The sequence below is a fragment of the Macaca thibetana genome, chromosome 4 (genome assembly GCF_024542745.1).
Source record: "Macaca thibetana thibetana isolate TM-01 chromosome 4, ASM2454274v1, whole genome shotgun sequence".
Lineage (NCBI taxonomy): Eukaryota > Metazoa > Chordata > Mammalia > Primates > Cercopithecidae > Macaca > Macaca thibetana.
Genome location: NC_065581.1, coordinates 161,643,600 through 161,665,072, shown reverse-complemented (window position 1 = coordinate 161,665,072; position 21,473 = coordinate 161,643,600). Strand labels below are relative to the sequence as shown.

At 37.7% G+C, this 21,473-nt stretch overlaps 1 protein-coding gene across 6 annotated transcripts in view; it reads right to left on the bottom strand.

The window, feature by feature from the left end:
* QKI (QKI, KH domain containing RNA binding) overlaps nucleotides 1-21,473 on the bottom strand; it is a 163,016-nt gene that overhangs the window by 10,174 nt on the left and 131,369 nt on the right. For 3 of the 6 annotated variants that reach the window (XM_050789301.1, XM_050789304.1, XM_050789305.1), the window contains exons 5-6: nucleotides 1,676-1,763; nucleotides 11-310 (exon numbers count right to left, since the gene is read on the bottom strand). In XM_050789301.1, coding sequence (XP_050645258.1) covers nucleotides 11-310; nucleotides 1,676-1,763 — 388 coding nt within the window. The remainder of the gene's footprint in view (nucleotides 1-10; nucleotides 311-1,675; nucleotides 1,764-21,473) is intronic. The other 3 variants (XM_050789303.1, XM_050789306.1, XM_050789302.1) reach the window with 2 other exon arrangements.

Here is a 21,473-nt window from a genome sequence, read left to right as displayed (position 1 = left end):
AAGAACTTACCTAATACACCACTAGGTTCAATGGGATACTCAAGGATTGATGTAGCTGGTGCCAATGTGTAGGGGTACTCATAGGGTGTATAGATTAAACCAGCTTCGGGCCCTGGAGGAACTATTGCAGCAGTTGGGTGAGGAGTTCCGTTTGGCATGACAGCGGTCTGTATTTGTCTGATCAAAGGCATTATGGTAGGGCCAGCTGGCGTTGGAGTACGCAGGGCAGCTGGTGGGAGAACCGGCGCAGGCCCAGTAATGATCCTTGGAGCAGCCTGGGCTGTTGCTGCAAGAGAAAAGGCAAGGGCTGCTACAGTAAGCAAAGAAATTTAGAAAGAAGTATAGAGACAGCAGTATAAAATATGGGAAAATGAGAGGGGAGTAGGAAAAAGAAAGGAAAAAGCAGGAAAGAAGAAAAATAAAAGGAAATCATTAGTACATGCGCTGATCACACAAAAATGCCAAAGCACACCAATCAAATGCAAACAGCTTTCCCTTTCCCAATGTGATTAAGAATGTGCAAAAATTAAAAAGCCATTGTAAAAAAATGAATGCCACCATTAAATAGGTTATATTTAGTTCATACATTTGATATACCTGTTTTTAAGATTTCATAAGACTAAAGTACATGCAGAAGCACAATGAAACACTTGCATTAACAGATGTTAAAAAATAATTTGTAACTGGAGTCCACAGAAACTCAGTTTGGTATATTTCTAAAGTACAGCTTTAGTTTCAAAGTAAAGTAAGAATAATTTTTATTGCATTTAGCCAAGTAACCACTAGGTATATATGTACATTTCCTGCATCTTTAGGAACTATCATCACAGAAAATCTTAAAAAGCCCTATTTCTAAATTCCTATTAATGATATATTCACATTTTCATGAGTAAATTAATGTTAACAATTTGTAAAGTAACTACTTTTAAACCCAGTAGGTTGCCTACATTTTGTAAAGCTGCCTAGAACTTTAAAATTCTATGTGTTTTAAATAATCACTAATTTAAATATGGTATGTTCATATAAATGATATGTATGAATCTTAAATTGTTTCAAAACAAAAATTTCACATTATTTCATTTTAAACATAAAAAAGCTATCCTCTTATGGCTTATAAAAACATGCACAGATACATATACAAACAAAATTAGGACGGAAAAAGAGTTACCACCCACTGATCTCTGTGAACTCACATATGAAATCAACAGGGAAAAATACTGGAGGGAAAACATGCAAGCAGAGTGAAAGGACAGAACTCAACAGAGGGTCATTTTATTCAGATACACTTCAAATTCACTTTGTCAAAGTAAGCTTTCAATATGCTGTCTTTTGCATACATTTAACAAGATAAGCTGGAAGCCTTACATCTGTATTTAACCAAACAGAAAATTTCTTAAACGCTTGAATTTAGAGATGGAGATTTCGTTAAAATAATGTAAGTCTGTCAACCCAAAACTTCAACATGCTGACATAAAATAAAATCAGGAGTGTCCTCAATTCATGAAAGCATTAAAAATAGGACTCTCAAAGTGACAGAATTACTATATCAAGTGACAGAATTACTTCAACTGTTCACTTTGTATAAACTGTTATTGTGTTGTGTTGCCAAAAGGAAAAGTCTGTAGACAAAAACAACAGAGACAGCAGTAACCCTGGCCTCAGGGTTCATTCTTACGTGATTTAATGTTGGCATCTCTGTAGGTGCCATTCAGAATCGCAAGCTCCATCAGCTGCATCTTCTTCAGGCTGTCTTCTCCTTCTGCCTATACACGGAAAACACACGAGATAAAAGCATTTGAGACTATCCACAAATATAACAGCTATATCCACACAAAAACCTTAAAGTATCATGTGACTACAGTCACTTGTTTCAATACGGGGAAAAAAAGATCAGGAACTAAAACGTGCTAACATAATGGAGCCTGTTTTCTCAGTGATGGCGTGTTGATATACAGGATATTCTATTTGTAAATTTTTATGTCAGCTACACCAATTTATTAAAGTTCTCCTAAAAAGCTCTGCTTTTAAATAGAAATGAATGAAAACGTGAGGTTAAGACTAAACATAGTATATTCTCTTTGGCATCTATCATTTTAAAATTATTTTAATTAATTTCTTTTTTTTTTTTAGATATAGGGTCTAGCTGTTACCCAGGCTGGAGTGCTGTGGCATGATCCTAACTCACAGCCACCTGGAATTCCCAGGTTCAAGCCATCCTTCCACCTCAGCCTCCCAAACAGCCGGGACTAGAGGCATGCACCACCATGCCTGGCTTTTTAAAATTTTTTGTAGAGACAAGGTCTCGTTTTGTAGCCCAGGCTGGTCTCAAACTCCTGGCTTAAAGTGATCCTCCTGCCTCAGCCTCCCAAAGTGCTAAGATTACAAGTGAGAGCCACTGCACCCAGCCAGCAACTATCATTTTGCTGAATATTCCAAAACTCAGATGTGTTCGTTAAACACACACACACACACACACACGCATGCACACAAAGAATTTTAAACATAAAAGACTGGATTGCAGAATTTAGGTAAGGAAATTTTATGCTTAATTCTTCAAAAAAAGAAAACTCAGTGAAATAAGAACTTCTAAAAAACTGTATATTCTGCTCTCTTACACCATCCCTGTCTGCTTTCAGTCTAATTAGCGAGTGCTATCAATGCCACAGCAATCTATTAGGGTCACCATATGATTTATTGTCCAAAGCAAGAAACATTTAAAAGCAAAAAGGGGCATTAGTAATAACCATGCTTCAAACGTAAATCAGGATAGTCTCTAATCATCAAAATGTTTGGCCACCCCATTCACCTTGAATTCGTCCCACTCTTTCCATTTACTGTTCCAGTCATTTTTGGCAAAGCATCCAAACTACCAAAACAAGTTGCTAATGGTGTCTGTTCTCCAATCAATCTATACACAAAGGCCAGATTAATTGCCCAAATTACAATTTTCATGTTTCTCAACATTCTGTCTCAAAACACTTTCATGGTTTCTTACTATCTAAAAATACAAAAAATTTTAGTTGCCTATAATCTGGTCCCAAGATATCTTCTCAAGTTAAGCCCATTAACCTACTACTTTACACACATATGTAAGTAACATCCTAAGTCAAACCAGATTGCTCTCCACCATTCATCTCTGTGCATATTCCCACTTCCTCCATCCCAAGTGCTCCCCTGTGTACTGCTCTGTCCCTCTCTCTTTCCAAATCCTGCCTATCCCCATCCCCACAAACTTGAACCTAAATGCTACCTTCCTTTTCCAGGGGCCATCCCTAGATTACAGTATATCCTCAATGTGGTCAATACGTTCTTCAAAACTAACTTTAAGTGAAACAATGGATAGTAGGTCCTGAAATAATGCCATTGCTTTCAACATGATTTCATTATAACATTGATGGGAAAAAAAGGCTGCAATATACTCATTTCGTTTAAAGTTGTATCTCCAAGAACCTATCGACAAAGGTAATTATTTCTACTTCAAATTACAGTCTGCTGAGTATCACCACTCGCATGAGAATAGGGCTTATTTCTTTGTTACCACTGCCTAACCCCATGTTCCTACAGTCACCCCCAAGTTATTTGCTAGAACTTATAAGTGACTGGTATGAGAAGTCTCTAACTTTATTTCCAAATCCCAAATGTCTAAGTCCGACACAAACTTTAACCACAGTCAAAGCAAGCAGTAGATGACGGTCCATCAATCAAAGTCTGTGTAGAGACAGAACTAAGTGCCCCCCACTTTTATGTATCATCTAATCCCAATAACTTTACATGACTTTGTGATATTTACAATGAAAGTAACCCAATGAAACAATTTTCTGATATAGTTTTGTTCCTCGCTGATTCATAAAAGGGTAAGGATGAACAGGACACAAGCTTCTCAGTGCTCCTTTCCATTATAGCTGTGATGATACACAAAATTCTGTTTTTGGCATTACAATGGTGAATGGTGTACTATAATATATAGTAAACAGAACTGTTCAGTGAGCTTTTAGTAAATCACAAGAATTAAAGAAAAAGATGAGTGAAACATAAAGACAATGTTTTGATGTACTACTGTCAAATTTTTAAAAACCTGCTTTGCAGCAGATTACAGGGAGTAGATACTTGCATGCCTGTGGAATTTTACTCCTATCAACTTGCACAAAGATGAACAAAAAATAAGTATGATCTTTGAAAGACAGAAATAATTTGTTAAAAACTAAATCAGTAAGCTACTATTGGAAGAGAAGAATCAAATCCATTATAATAAAACTTTTTAAGCTTATTTGCTAAAAACTAGTCATCTGAAAGTTGAAACTTAGCAAAAGTTTCAAATTTAAATTTATATATAAAAATGGAATACCAAAAGTATTATAAATTATATGATACATTAAAAAAAGACAAAGAAGAGCAGTAGGTTTACCTCCAGTCATCTACCATAGTGAGAAAGAAGTGGTACAAGTTTGAAAATGTCAGCAAATAAGAGGGCAAATTTACTTCCAACAAAAAGGAAATAAAGATCGAAGAGGACTTTCCTGCAGAAGGAACAGGTGCTTAAAAACATGTTGGCATTGAACTGCTCCTTTTGGATAGCAAAATAACTATTCACTATTTGGCAATGGAGTGTCAAACATGAGAGAAAGCCACAGAGAAAAAAGATAGAAGAAATGCGTGTGATCACCACTGTGTGTGCACACTTGTGTAATCTGCAGGGTACAGGATAATGAAAACAGAGGAGAGATCACCCCAAGAGAATAAAAATAAGAGTGGCATAGGAGGAGATCCTGGTGTAGACTGTCATATGGTATTGTTGGAGATGATGGTATGTTACACCAGATCACAGCCATATTATGGCAGGGTACACTAATGCCTCCCAGAAATGCACAGGATTTAGTTGGCAGAGCTGGAATTTGACCCTAGGTGGTCTCAGCCCAGGATGGGCTTCACCCTCATGTCCTGACCACTCCCCACCACTCTGTATTCACACTTTGTGTGTCTTAAGAGACAACAGGGTTCACTGGCTGGGCGCGGTGGCTCACACCTGTAATCCCAGCACTTTGGGAGGCTAAGGCAGGCAGATCATGAGGTTAGGAGTTCAAGACCAGCCTGGTCAACATGGTGAAACTCTGTCTCTACTAAAAATACAAAAATTAGCTGGGCGTGGTGGCAGGCGCCTGTAATCCCAGCTACTTGGGAGGTTGAGGCAGAAGAATCGCTTGAACCTGGAAGGCGGAGGCTGCAGTGAGCCAAGATCATGCCACTGCACTCTAGCCTGGACAACAGGGCGAGACTCTGTCTCCAAAGGAAAAAAAAAAAAAGAGAGACAACAGGGTTAATTATAGAATTACTTTCACATGGAAGTGGTTATTTCAACCTTACTGTCCTGGTTTTGACAATGAGATTTAGTAGTGTGTACCTGCCTAAACACTGTTGAAGGTGTATGTCACCTCTTTTTCAAATGTAAGTTCAGATGAGAAAACTAAGTTTCTTCTACAGTCTAGAGGCTCTAGAGCTTCTATGAGCCAGTCTTCAGACCAATTTGTCTGACCTTTTTCTCAAAAATTACAACTGATCAAACGGGACATCCTGATGTTGTACATGTCAACTCCAGATAGTTCACAAAGTACCTGCAGAATCTTGATCGGAAATGAGCAACCCTACAGAGACAGAACACTAACTTTTACATTTGTAACATGGGGCATTAAAATCGTATTTTGTAATACTGAACTCAAGTGATTATCTGGAATCTCACAGCTTCTGATTTCCTAAGTATTTGCCCTATATTCAAGAAACATTTAAAAAATGGAAGCTAAATTCACATGCAGTGGACTCTCAAGATTTTAATTGCAATATCAAATCGGATATTTCTTCCTTTTTTTTAAAGTTTTTGTGGGCACATAGTAGGTGTATGTATTTATAAAGTACATGCGATATTTTGATACAGGCATACAATGCATATTAATCACATCAGGGTAAATGGAGTACCCATCAACTCAAGCATTTATCTTTTCTTTGTATTATAAACAATCCAATTACACTTATTCTTAAATGTACGATAAATCATTGTTGACTGTAGTCACCCTGTTTTGCTATCAAACACTAGATCTCACTCATTCTAACTACATTATTGTACCCATCAACCATTCCCACTGCGCCCTCCCAACCACTCTTCCCAGCCTCTGGAACCATCACTCCACACTCTATCTCCATGAGTTCAATTGTCTTATTTTACCTCCCACAAAAAAAGTGAGAACATGTGCAGATTCTTTCTTTGCCTGACTTATTTCACTTAACATAATGACCTCCAATTTCATCCACGTTGTTGCAAATGACAGGATCTTATTCTTTTTTATGGCTAAATAGCACTCCATTGAAGACACAGGACATTTCCACAAACCCAGAAAGTCTCCTTGTACTGCAAGCCCTAACCATCCATCTGATTTTACTTGCCTAGATTTTCACATAATGAAGGCATATATACTTTTTTGTGTTCAATTTCTTTCCCTCAGTATAACAGCTGTCAGACTCATCCACACTGCTGCATGTTGCTGTAGTTCATCTGTTTTAGTGGCTTGGTATGTTATTTATCTATTCTTCTGCTACAGACATTTGATTGTTTCTACCTTTTGGATATGTGAACAGAGCCACTCTGAAAATTCTCATACAAAGCTTCCTTGCGAATATAAGTTTTCATTTATCTTGCATAAATACCTATCAGTAGAGTTGCTGGGTCATAGGGCAGATGAATATTTCCCTTGTATTTGTATGGAAAATATTATGGAAAGACTATCAAAGCACAACAAAGAATGCCTTTACTTTTGAAATGTAAAAGCTCAAAAATACAATACACTTCTGCTAATAGCTAAAACCTGTGGTATCAGGGAAGTGCCTTGAGAATTTCAGAATTTTTCAGATTTATAGAAAGATTAGACACTATAGATTCTGTAACACCCACCAGAGTCTGGGGGATACTCCTATAATCCAATCTGTAACAAAAAGAAAAATACACTAAGTGGGGTGAAGAGACTATAAACACAGTTTTCCAAACTTCTGGAGGCTTGCAATTAAGGATGATGAATTATAGGTATTTATAAATATATATTTTAAAATTTATGCATATTAAGATACAGATGTATCATCAACTATGTTTTTTTTGTTGTTGTTTGTTTTTGGTTTTTTTTTGAGATGGAGCTTTGCTTTTGTTGCCCAGGCTAGAAGGCAATGGTGCAATCTTGGCTCACTGCAACCTCCACCTCCTGGGTTCCAGGGATTCTCTTGCCTCAGCCTCCCAAGTAGCTGGGATTACAGGCTTATGTCACCACGCCCGGCTAACTTTTTGTATTTAGTAGAGATGGGGTTTCACCATGTTGGTCAGGCTGGTCTCGAACTCCTGACCTCAGGTGATTCACCCGCCTCAGCCTCCCAAAGTGCTGGGATTACAGGCGTGAGCCACCACGCCCGGCCATCATCAACTATGTTTAACAGCTATGTTAAAAGGATACAAACAGGTCATGTTTAATGCAATTTATATATTGTTCAACTTTTCTAGATTTAGACACTAGATCTTCATTATCTAATCATTTATGCTTCCTAACAAATCTGTGGTATTGGCAGTGCATTATCCCTAAGGCTCAGGCAGGGTAGGCAGCTTATCCAAAGTTACAAAAGTTCACACTGCAAAACTGGCTTCCAACCCAGAATACCTGATTCAAAGTCCTCATGTTTTAACCGTTACATTATACCTTCTCCAGTCTTAGGATGCCTTTAAGTGGAAGTATCTTGAATTCATCAGACCTCATGTTAGAAAGAAAATCATGTTTATTTAGTATTTTTAGATCTGTATACTTTTAAAAAAAACTACAACAAAGTAATCACCAGAGAGATGAAACAAATGTGTATTTCCAAATCATTAAAACTATGTCAACTAAAAAAATAATTCGAACCACTGCCTATCACAAAGGCCCAAACACTCTAGCATTCAGGGCATTGAACAGTTTATATGAGCAACCTTGCTTGCAAATGTTCTGCATTAGTCAAAATCATCTGTCCACAATTCCCCAGAGTAGACCTGGTACTTTCCTCTCCAAGTTAGGCTCCTACTAGAAGCATCCTATGTGTTCCTCAATAACACAGATCACTGTCTTCTCCCAGAGTGCAGGCTGTTTTTGTTGTTGTTTTTTTTTTTTTTTGAGATGCAGTCTCGCTCTGTTGCTAGGCTTGAGTGCTGTGACACGATCTTGGCTCACTGCAACCTCCGACTCCCTGGTTCAAGCGATTCTCCTGAGTGCAGGCTTTTCTAAGCACTCTCATGCATACTGGTCTTGCTTTTATAAATTCATGCTGCTTATTTTTGGGGAGATCAATCATATGTAGCCAGGTGCTACCTCAGTTTTTCTATTTTTTGATGTTTTTAAGAAATTTCTCATGAATTGTATCCATAAATTAACCAATAACCAATTAAACCCATGATCCCTGTAGTCCCCAAAGCCTTGCAAAAATGAATGTGCTCAATATATTTTAAAAAATGAATTAGTTTTCTAAAAATTTGAAATAATGGGTAGAAAAGGTTTTCCGAACAAAAAAATACATGACTAATTTACTTGGAGAATAACAAATATCAGAGAAAAGAAAAAAGGAAGAGTGACCACATTTTATAATGAATTTTGATGCCAATTACCACCTTGATCTGCTCTGACGGCTTTGGCAGACAGAACATGACAAAGAATTTGATTGACTTAATTTAAACAAAGGGGTTTATGAGAGGGAAGTGACACAAAAGGATTTGTCTTTAAAGCCTCACTCTGCTATTTTGTGGATGAACTGCTGGGGGCGCCAGCGTGATTACTGAGATGGGTCATGAGCTTTAATATGGTCCAGGCAACAGAGAGGATGAACTGGACTGGGGTAGAGGTCATAACAGAGATGAAAAGAGTTATGTTAACCTGACAGGGCCTGATGATCAGTTGGACATAGAGGGTAAGGGAAAAGGAGAAATTAAACAATGTTGTTTGGGTTCTTGATTTAAGCAATAAAGTAGATGGTGGCTCCATGTAATGAGATAAAAGTTGAGGAATATAGAATCAGAAGTTCTCTCTTGAAAGGTTACATCTGAAATACTTATCTTAAACACCTAAGTGGAGATGTCAGATAGATAGCTGAATATTCGTCTGGTTGATCAACTTACTCTAACTTATCCTATACAGCTGGTAGAAAAATACGCTTTCATATAATTTTCTGAATTTTTCTCCAAGATGATGTGGCAGTTACTAAGTTCCAAACTGACCTGCCGTATGCCTTCCAATGCTTAATGTAGGGATCTATAACTACTACTTCGTTGCCAGCTGGTTTTCTGTGAGGGTCTCAGAACTGAGGCATGGTGTGGGTGTTAAAGCGGCCCACCCTGAAGAGCTGGATGAAGGTGAGAGACGTTCTTTTCAGCTATGCACGTGCCAGAGGCAGCTGTCTCCTGGCTCCATGATTCTTTCCCAGCACCTCTAGAACCAGTCTCATTGTGCAGCCCTCTTCCCTCCATGCATACCAGAAGCAGCCAGCCAGGGTTCTCTCCTCTGAGCTGCTGAGGTTCTTGAATTAGCTGAGAGACACCAAGTCAGGGTCTTGGTTCCATCATTACACAGGCTTTCTTCTCTTTTATTCCAGTCCTGGGGTAAAATATGCTTCTTTGCAGTCTCTAAATCTGTATTACAGCCTGTCTTTCTCCTTTTTCAGTTCTCAATAACTGTGTAACCAATCAACAACTTTCCACAGATAAAGCAAGGTAGAGAGAAAGTGTCAGGCACTCTATTTAACCAGAAAAGCTTAAAACACTCCAACACACACAAATATGATGCTCCTCCTCCATTAAAACTATATAAAACAAAGATTTTTACCTTAGGACAATATGTTCTGCCTCTCTTCAACAAGGTATAAACAGATCCATTTAAAAGTAGTAATAATCTCAGAAAAACAAAAGCCAAGTCTCAATAATAAGTACTTACTTCTTCTAATGCTAAATACAATATGATACAATTTGTGATTTTATTAATAGTAATTAATAGTAATCTTAATAGGCATGATAAACTTTTGAAAGATTTATATGATTCACAACTTGGGCTACATACTAGCATTAGTAGGGCCATATCATTTTATAGATTAAAAAAAAACCTCCAAAGTTGATTGTTATTTCAGATGGATATTATTAGATGATATGGTTGGGCTGGAAGGTGGGATATATAAATACCAATCGGGAGTTTAATATAGCCTTGTTCTACAAGAGAAGATAATAAATAGGAACCTGAGTTGGGCATAGTGGCTCACGCCTGTAATTCCAGCACTTTGGGAGGCCAGGGTGGGTGGATCACTTGAGGTCAGGAGTTTGAGGCTTGCCTGACCAACCTGGTGAAACCCTATCTCTACTAAAAATACAAAATTAGCTGGGCATAGTGGTGCACGCCTGTAATCCTAGCTACTTGGGAGGCTGAGGAAGGAAAATCGCTTGAACCCGGGAGGTGTAAGTTGCAGTGAGCCGAGATCGTGCCACTGCACTCCAGCCTAAGCAACAAGAGTGAAACGCCATCTCAAAAAAAAAGGAACCTGAAAATTATGACTATCTAAAAATCTCTTAGTTTTGAGAGGTGGGACAGAGAGGCAAAAACTAAGAAAAGTATACCTACTGTGGTGAGAGTGGTGAGGAGGGGCTTAGAGGTGGGCAGGCAGAACCTAAAAGATGTCGTAATGATTGCCTGACAGAAAGTTCTGAAAGTGAAAATAAATTAAACTCATACATATTCAGAATGAGCACTGAGATAGAAAGGTAAAATAAGTTAAATGATGTGTAACTGGGACTATGATGGGAGTTTGCACAGGCCGCGGTGGAAGACCAAATGAAAAGACCTGGGGAAATAATCACAACAGCTTTAAGGATCTTATGATAATTACAGATTCCTTCTCTAAAAAACACACACGAGTAAGGCAGCTGAACCTTTCAACAATATGGGCTTGAACCATGCAGGTTCACTTTTATATGGAAATTTTTCTGCCTCTGCCAGCCCTGAAACAGCAAGACCAACCCCTCCCCCTCCTCCGCTTACTCAGTATGAAGATGATGAGGATAAAGAACTTTATGAGGCTGGGCACGGTGGCTCATGCCTGTAATCCCAGCACTTTGGGAGGCCGAGGCGGGCGGATCACGAGGTCAGGAGATCGAGACCATCCTGGCTAACACGGTGAAACTCCGTCTCTACTAAAAAAATACAAAAAATTAGCCAGGCATGGTGGCAGGCGCCTGTAGTCCCAGCTACTCAGGAGGCTGAGGCAGCAGAATGGTGCAAACCCGGTAGGCAGAGCTTGCAGTGAGCTGAGATCGCACCACTGTACTCCAGCCTGGGCAACAAAGCGAGACTCTGTCTCAAAAATAAATAAATAAATAAAAGAAGAAGAAGAAGAAGAAAAGAACTTTATGATGATCCACTTCTGCTTCAATAGCAAATATATTTTCTCTTCTGATTTTCTTAGTAACATTTTCTTTTCTGTAGCTTATTTTAAGAATACAGTATATAATATACCTAACATATAAAATATGTGTTGATCAATGGTTACCAGTAATGCTTCCAGTCAACAGCAGGCTAATTCTGGGGAGTCAAAATTAGACGTGGATTTTCCACTGCATGTGGGGGTGGTTCCCCTAACCCCTACTATGTTCAAGAGTCAACTGTGTAAGCAAAAACTGTTGCATACAATTTTAGGGAGTTAACTGTGAGTATTAAGCTTATCCCTGAAGATCTGTGATCAAACTGTTAATTCACTCCAACTGCTCTTGCAAGACTTCCAAGGTAATGCTGTGTAATGTATTCATCACAGTAATGAAGTACTTTTCAAAATGACTCTGACTCCTCAAAGTAAACGCTTTTCACCAGGAGATATTCATGAGACTTCCAAGCTATCAAGCACAATCTTGACAACCTCACAGAAGAGTAGAGGTAGAAAACTACCTGGCATTTAAAGCAATTTTATGTCACGGCTGCTACTTTCACTTATACCCAAACTATTTTCAGATGTAGTCATGGTGGTAACACCAGAGGAGGTAATTAATTTTGGTTGCTGCCCATCTTAACTTCTTTTTCTTTTTTGTTTCATCAGATGTCTAACGATATCTTCAATATAAATTACTGGCTAAAATCTTGGACCTCAGAGTTAGGCTAAGCTAGAAAAAGGTAAGGAAAAAGTGTAGGCTACCACCTACTACTTGTGACTGGTGCCTGAAAAGGGAGATGTCTTGTGGAACTGGAGCCCTCAACCTGTGGGACCTAACGCTATCTCCAGGTGGACAGCGTCAACAGGATTAAATTAGAGGACACCCAGCTGATGTCTGCTGAGGAATCTGGTGTCAGAACCGACGGGTTGCTGGTGGTGGGGAGAAATCCCTACACATTTTGATGACCACAGACCACAGAAGTACTCGGTGTCGTGAGAGTATAGTAGGAGAAACTGATTTTGTGTTTTCCTATATCCTTATACACACAGATATGCAAACACTGGTATTTTTCTAACATATGAGTTTTCATAAGAAATGGAATCAGGAATCAATGAATTAGGTAACATTCACATTGGCTGGCCGTTATTGGTTAAAATTTGATTGCTGTCCCTGTCTTCCAACATAAGCAGCCTTTTTTTTTTTTTTTTTTTTTTTTTTTGAGACAGAGTCTTGCTCTGTCGCCCAGGCTGGAATGCAGTGGTGCAATCTCAGCTCACTGTAAGCTCCACCTCCCGGGTTCACACCATTCTCCTGCCTCAGTCTCCCGAGTAGCTGGGACTACAGGCACCCGCCACCATGACTGGCTAATTTTTTGTATTTTTAGTATAGACAGGGTTTCACCGTGTTCGCCAGGATGGTCTCGATCGCCTGACCTCGTGATCCGCCCACCTCGGCCTCCCAAAGTGCTGGGATTACAGGCGTGAGTCACCGCACCCAACCATAAGCAGCTATTTGTTGAGGTGGCTGATGCTTTAAATATTTTGTACAAATATTTAAGAAACAGTTTGTTGGTGGTGAAAAAAAGGCAACTGCTCTGGGACCAGAGTTAGAAGTAATTCAACTCGGGATTTGCCCTGTTAGAATTCAGTTTTATAGTAATAGCCATACAGCTTCCCCCCAAATCTTTGATTACTGAAATTCCTATAGGAAAAAGTAGCTTTGTTACTATGTGCTATGGTTCAAATCTCCCCTCCAAAACTCACGTTGAAACTTAATGCTCAATGTGGATCATGAGAGCTCTGCCATCAGTCCCTCAATTGATTAGTGGATTAACGGATTATTACAGGAGGAGAACTGGTGGCTTCATAAGGTGAGGAAGACAGACCTGGGCGAACACATTAGCTCACTTTCCCCCTTACCATGTAGTGTCCTGAGGCGGCGCAGGCAGGACACTACAGAGTCTCCACCAGCAAGAAGGCTCTCACCAGATGCTGCCCTTTGACCTTGGACTTCTCAGCCCCCATAACTAAGAAATAAATTCCTTTTCTTTATTAATTATCCAGTTTCAGGTATTGTTACAAGGAACAGAAATCAAACTAAGACACTGTGAGTTTGAAACTCTCCTAATTTCCCACGGAAGAACTTTTAATGGATTTGACTGCATGGTATTAGGACTACACCTCTTCATTTATTGAAGAACAGATTGCACAGTTTAACTCTGAAAAGTATACAATTAGGTTCTTGGTATATATAATGTTAAGAAATATCTGTTCAACAAATACAAACAGATGCTTAAAACACCTGTTAAAACAGTAGTGTGTTAGATTGTAAAAGAAGGTAATTTTTTCTTTAAGAGGTAGAGAATAACAAAGTGACACATTACTATAATTGCATATTAATATATGTTCATTTAAAAAACCACAGACAAGTAAAGAACACCATGTAGTACGTTTTTGTTTTGCTTGTTTTTTTGAGACAGGTTCTCACTCTGTCACCCAGGCTGGAGTGCTGTGGCACGATCTCGGCTCACTGCAACCTCCACCTCCCGGGTTCAAATGATTATTGTGCCTCAGCTTTCGGAGTAGCTGGGATTACAGGTGTGTATCACCATACCCAACTAATTTTTTGTATTTTTCGTAGAGATGGGGATTTACTATGCTGCCCAGGCTGGTATCAAACTCCTGGCTTCAAGAGATCCACCCGCCTCAGCCTCCCAAAGTGCTGGGATTACAGGTGTGAGCCACCATGCCCAGTGTAGTGTTTTCAGGAAGTAAGTTTTCTAGCTGCTGGTCTTTTACGGAGTCTTCAGTTATTCACAGCACTGGAGTGCAGGAGAACACTTTCTCTGGGATGTTCCCAAGCCTTTTCCTACCCTTTCCCGTCCATTTCCTGCATATCCTTTCCAGGACTGCTAAGGAAAATGAGACATTGGTTCTGCTCAAATTTCATCATCGCCAACCTCAAGTCCCCCCTCAACCTCTCTGGCCTCTCCTCCCACATTTCTCTGGTCAAATCTTCTTCAGTCGGCACTCACTCTCTTTCCTGCTGCCCTGGGGAGACATGCCTTCCGCCATGATTGTAAGTTTCCTAAGGCCTCCACAGTCATGTGGAACTATGAGTCAATTAAACCTCTTTTCTTTATAAATTACCCAGTCAGCAACCATATTCGATAATTTCAGCGAATACAGCACTATCCATCCAGTTATACAAGTCAGAATTCTGGAGTTACAAACGATACCTTCTAGTCAATCACCATTCACCACATCCTGTCTACATTACCTCTTAAGTAACTGCTTATTTCACCCAGTTCTAACTCAACTCTCACCCTCTGGGTCTCCTTTCACACATCCACTCTGGCCCATTAAGATGTTAGATGTTCTCATACCTCGTAGCCACAGTGATACTGACAAAATGAAAATAAACCTGGCTCACTTCTTACAACTCTTCAGTACTGCCCAGTGCTCTTCAGATAAGATCAATATCCTTAAACATGCTAGGTCTACTCATTGGGTACCTTACCTCAATCTTTCTCTCACTCTCTGCACTTTGGCCACACATACCTTCTTTCAGTTCCTTATCAAACTGACTATGTTCTCTTATAATCTTTTAAAAAACAGCTTTACTGCCATAATTTATACACCACAATATTTACCTGCTTAAAGTGTAAAATTTAATAGTTTTGGGTATGCTTACATATGTGTATGACCGTCACACATATATAGATATTAATTGATTTAGAACAGAGCAACCTAATAAGGTGATTTTTAAAATGAGGCAAAAAGGGGTAAGCGACTTGTGGAAGATTTTACATGAATGTGTTTTTAGGTTTCATTTTCACTGTGAAAAGCAAACAACAAGTGCTCTGTTAAAGGACTAATATTCAATCATTAATTCAACGAACACTGATCACTTTCTATGTATGCAGAAGGCAGTGAGGGAGAGATACTAAGATGAAACAGACTTCATGCATGTCACTGAAATGCCCAATCAGGGGCAAGGGGATAAACAAACAAACAAACAAAAATTCAGTTCTAATAATTCTATACTATCGCAGACAACGCATTCTACTATAATACTAGTACAGAATACAAATCATGGAGGTCTTTCTGGATATTGCCAAAATACACGACGTAAACAAAGGGTGTTCTGAAAACTGCGAGTTATTTAATATGTGTGGGTGTAAGTGTAAAGGAGCAACGACACAAAACAAAGTTGGAAAGGCAGGCACATGTTAGATGAAGCTAAGCGATGAATGCCATGCATTTTTACCATGGGGTGACAGAAAGCCACTGAAAACCTAAAACAAGGAGTGTGATGACATTTCTATATATTAAAAAGATAGGAGAAAATGGATAGGAGGGAGCACCACCAGTAACAGACGTATTCCATCCGTGACAAAAGAAAAGATATGTGCTATTTGGAGGTAGAATCAGACAGAACTTGGTGATGATATAGATGGGAAGGAGTCAGGGCAGGAGAGAAAAAGGTAGAAGGAAGGTGGGTGAATCCTAGGCAACAAGTATCACTCTACAGAGAAAAGAAGGGAAGAACTGGGATACGGGGAGGGCAAGGAAGAATGTGATTTTAGTTTTCAAAATGTTATGTATGAGATGCCTATGTGGCATCCAGATGGAGGTGTTGAATGGCTGGTTGATTTGGAATTCCAGATTAGGAGCACACTGAAAAATAATCACCACTGCAGTGGTAACTGGAGGCATGGTTATAGAAGAGACTGTCCAGGAAGAACAAATTGGAAATGAGATAGTTTAATTCTAGTGAGAGCATGACACTTCTGAAAAGCAGACATTAAGTGATCAAAAAAGCAATTAAGAACACAGTAATTTTGTTCTATTCTCATTTACATTACGAAATCTAAGTCTCTGTATATGTTGAAGTCTTGTTTTCTAGCCTTGTAAATGGCAGTTTTTCATTAGAAGTTTGTGACATGAATTTCTTTTGTCTGTCGTTCAATGCTTAACAGAAATATTCCCAGGTATGTTATAATACCACAAATGCTAAATTAAAAAATCAAAGTATTTTTATTTAAATTGACAGAAGTATTCATAAAATAAATTACTGTCACAAAGTAAGCTAATTCCTAAACTAGCGAACTTTCTCAGAAATATATTCTACAAAGGTGGTTACTAAAAATAAGCTGAGGCTATGTCAGTTTAAAGGCATAACTAAAAATCCTTTGATAAATACCTTTATATTTTATTTATATCTTAAAGATTAAGTTTTTCTCCACAAAGGTTTTAAAGGTTAACAGAATTAAAACACATCTACTTATTTATATAATTTGGCAATATGGTTTCAGAGTTAATTCCCATAAAGGAGCCTTGTGATGAATAAGCAGGATAATTTAATAGTCACTTTCAAAATTTTCAAAATACGCTTATTAAAAATACAAACAAAAATCAAGCTATAATGAGCTACCAAAAGCTTACCTGAAATAATCTTAATACTAAAATGCTTATTTGAATCATTTAATATACTATTAAAATGTCACAATGGTAACTATCTTAATTTTACTTATAAATATCAAAACACTAAAACATTTGAAACGTAAAGAAAAATTAAATATGAGTTAAAATACAAGCAAATTAAATATAGTAAGGGACATGGGATTTTTGAATCATTTAATATACTATTAAAACGTCACAATGGTTACTATCCTAATTTTACTTATAAATATCAAAACACTAAAACATTTGAAATGTGGTAAAGAAAAATTAAATATGAGTTAAAATACAGGCACATTAAATATAGTAGGGGACGTGATTTTCTTAAGGTTTTTATTAATTCAAGTTCAACGCACACTAATATAAAGTGAATGATTACAAATACTTTGCCTATGTATAAGGAACATGATGCTACTTACCCACCATCAGAAGGGCATGCAAACAAATTAAAGGGGCGTATGAAAATAATTGAACTAAAGAAAATATACTGAGAACTCACTCGCCTATTTTTCTAATAAATGATCATTATTTAAAAATATGTATTGAAATTAATTTTACAGTATCTGTGTAGAATATCATACATTTAATAAAGAAATTTTTAAAAAAACCCCAACCAATGCATTATCCCAACCAATGAGAACTGTATGGGATATAAATATTAATATTTTATATAATTATATAAATATATAATTATATATTTATATCATAAAATAGTTAACATTAAAATTAACAGGTATAAGCAATTATAAAATGTTACAAACTAAACATGCAAATTCTGAGGGTGCATGGAATACCAAGTTAAAGTAAAAGGACTTCCTTTATAAATGCAAAAGTATTTCCTGGGGATAAATATTTAATTTAATAAATATTTCCTAGGTCCTATTATTCTATGCCCAGGGTCCCTTTTTTTTTTATATTTGCAACACCTAAAATTTAGAATTACAAGATGTCTAAACCTTTTGTCAACCTGAACAAAACCTTGTGTTGAAAGAAGCGGTTCCTCAATGAATCCTTACAAGAATCAGGAGGAGGATGTTATTCATACAGAGTCTCCTTTTGGGAAAGCTTGTTCACAGTTACCGGAAACAAGACGTATTTTTTATCACCAAGAAGCCCGATCAAACTAAACCTCCAAGTTTAAGGAAAAGCTCTCTGTTGTGTTTAAGAAGCCAGAGTCACTGCCAGGCAACATGACGGCTGGGCAGACAGTAAGCAAAGCTTTATATAGCTGCTCAGTGATTTAGGTAATTATGGTATGATGTTGAGGGAAGTCTTAAAACCTGTACCTTGGCAAACTTCTTAATCTGTCTGTATGGACTGGCACCCAAATAAAGGTACTTTTAATTATTTGTGAAAATTCTAGTTAGGACAATGTGCCTGCTGTCCTAAGGCAGAAAAAGCCACACACCTAAAACATGGAGATAGAATATAAAAATTGTGACCCTGACCTAGAACTGGATTTTACTGAGAATTGTCCCTCTTCACAAGAAAGAAAATCAGCACATTTAAATTTCCGCAGTGCTTTTCTCCACCGTCATTTTTCCCAAAGCAGCACACACCCATGAGACTACCTTATACGCAGCACACAAGTGATGGCTGTGGTTCCAAGCAGCTCTGCAGAAATTACAGAGCTCTCTGGTAAGGACTACATCGGTCTTTGTATTCTACACTTAAATGAGATTTTAGGATGTTATCTGTCAATGAGTCAAGTTTTATTAATGGTTCAACAGTTATCTTAGAGCTATAGGATTTTAATCAGATTACACTGATGTGTGATTACACACTGACCAGTAAAGATTAATATATAAACAAAAAAAAACTGTACTTTAAAAAATATTTTACTCTTTCTCACCTGAATTGAGCAACTGTTCTCTCCCCCAAAATACCCACATTTCCCCGGTGAAACATTTTTGAAAGACACATCCACATTTTCAGGCCACTAGGGTTAGCAACAACCAAATTATTATTTGCTTTATGAAACTGTACCCTAGTGGCTTGACAATGTTAAGACCTCCAAAAAGACCTTGTTTATTTTGTTAAAAGTATTTTACGGTCTCAAAATTTCTGACATAAACTGTACTTCGGGTGTTTTTCTGAAGGGTAGACACAAACCACCAATGTAAGAACTACTATTACTGATATCTTGAGGATGAGTGAGGTCACACAAAGCGTAGTGATATTCATCACCTTAGACATGTGCAGGAACATTTTCTCACTAAAAAGTCACTACACCAAAATTTAATTCTTTTGAGAGACAGGGGAGAGCTGAAGCTCTCTCTGAAAGTACAGTTGTCCCTCATTATCTGTGGGGAATTGGTTCCAGAACAACAAAATCTACAGATACCAAAAATCCATGAATGCTCAAGTCCATGATATAAAATGGCATAGTATTTGCATATAACCTACGCACATGCTCCAGTCTACTTTAAATCATCTCTAGACTACTTGTAATACCTAATGCAATGCCCACATATCACTTCATTCATGTGGATTCAATGTAGTGCTTGAAGGATGCAAATTTAAGTTTTGCTCTCTTTGGAACTCTGTGGAATTTCCTCATTGGTTGAATCCATGGGTGCGGAACCCATGTATATGCAGGTTGTATTTACATGCAACCTGAATAATCCAGTTTATAAACCTAAGTATCTTATTTTCCAAAAGGGCTTTAAATGTTCTTACTTTGAGAGAAAAACTATGACAAAGGAAAAAATATATATGTATTACATGCAGTGAGTAAAATTAAAGTCAGTATCTGGCTAATGTTTGTTAAAGCAAAACAAAGAATCAGTATAATAGCATTATCTGAAAATACATTTAAATTAAGACGGGAAATTTACGTCTAGAGTTGTCACTTTTTTCCTCTAGAGACTTGGAACAAAATGTCTTTCCTCAAATGTGCTTATTGTACCATATTTAGTGAAAAAACAAGCCTGAACAAGCTGATCGCCTGCATGGGAACATGGATCAACTCATTCTCATTAAGAATTTAAGAAGCTATCAGCCTCCTATACAGTTTTGCCTATATGAGAGAAAGCAAGGACTGGCTTCTTTCAAACCTATAATTTATGAGTTTATTCAAACCCGCCAAAATGCTTTAAGTAAACGCCTCTCACATTTGAAAATTCCCATGGCAACTAATTTAGGTTGGCAGACAGGCAGTCCCAAATTCAATCCTTTTATCCTGCAGCTAAACCATTACAATGGTAATTCTGCTCTGACACTCTGAAGAGACTGCTAATTACCGCACTCTGGGTCCCCAGACAGATTTCCCATTCAGATTAAAACAGCTGTGCAAGGTAGAAACCAGTAACAACACCTTTCTTTACATGAGAGATGTTCTTTCCCATTACAGCTCTATCAAGGAGCCAGTACATTACCTCTAGATGTCTTTTAATATATCTTTTAATACCTCTCCTTCTCTCCCAATAAAATGAAAAGGAGGCCAACAATACCACAAATTTCAATTATCAATATTTGATCAAGAACTAAATAAATGCAGTGCCACCAAATTTGGTTAAAGAACTAAATCAAAGATAAAATTACTATATCTCTATAGTCACGATGTCTGTTACTTTCTCATTCATTAACTCTTAACATTTCCAGGTTATAATTAATACTCAGCTAATTATGACTCAAATACATATGGCAGACAGAAAAGAACCTTTGGGGAACATGAAATGCAAACTTTTAAAAAGTGCATTTTGTGACAGATGCCTTTCTATTATCCTAAATTTCTATAACATGTAGTGTTATTTGAAAATGAATTAAAATTACTTTTGTTTTGATGAATACTTTCAAATGTCATAATATTCCTGACAACGTTAAATTTCAAAACCCGCAGGTGGAAATCTGTCTTCATCTATTAGATCATTTACTTTTATAGTACTGACCTCCACATATATAAAGAGATCAGCTGTATGTTAAAAATTGATCTATATTCAAGCTCTCAAATACCTATAAAGTAAACATACAGAGAAAACAAGCACACAATTTTACTCACCATAAGGAAGACCTGTTATTTCAACACTTTATGAAATGTCTAGGTCTGCAGGCATATTGTGTGCCAAAGTTTGTTTTAAATTATGAGACAACATCAATGAACTTCAGTTGCCTGAAATCACTTAATTTCTGTAATACAGGTAAACTGCTCCTCAGTCTAGCCCTTTCAGATTAGTATCCTATCTCCCCAGTGGAAATCTTTTACTTCCCCACTTCCTATTAAAACTGTGGGCAAGTTATAGTGAAAATAAGATACAGGATCCCTCATCTCTACTTTCTCAATTTTAATATCAGCATAATATTCCTCCAATTTCGCTTTTTTTTTTTTTTTTTTTTTGAGACGGAGTCTCGCTCTGTCACCCAGGCTGGAGTGCAGTGGCAGGATCTCAGCTCACTGCAAGCTCCGCCTCCCGGGTTCACGCCATTCTCCTGCTTCAGCCTCCGAGTAGCTGGGACTACAGGTGCCTGCCACCACGCCTGGCTAATTTTTTTGTATTCTTAGTAGAGACGGGGTTTCACCATGTTAGCCAGGATGGTCTTGATCTCCTGACCTTGTGATC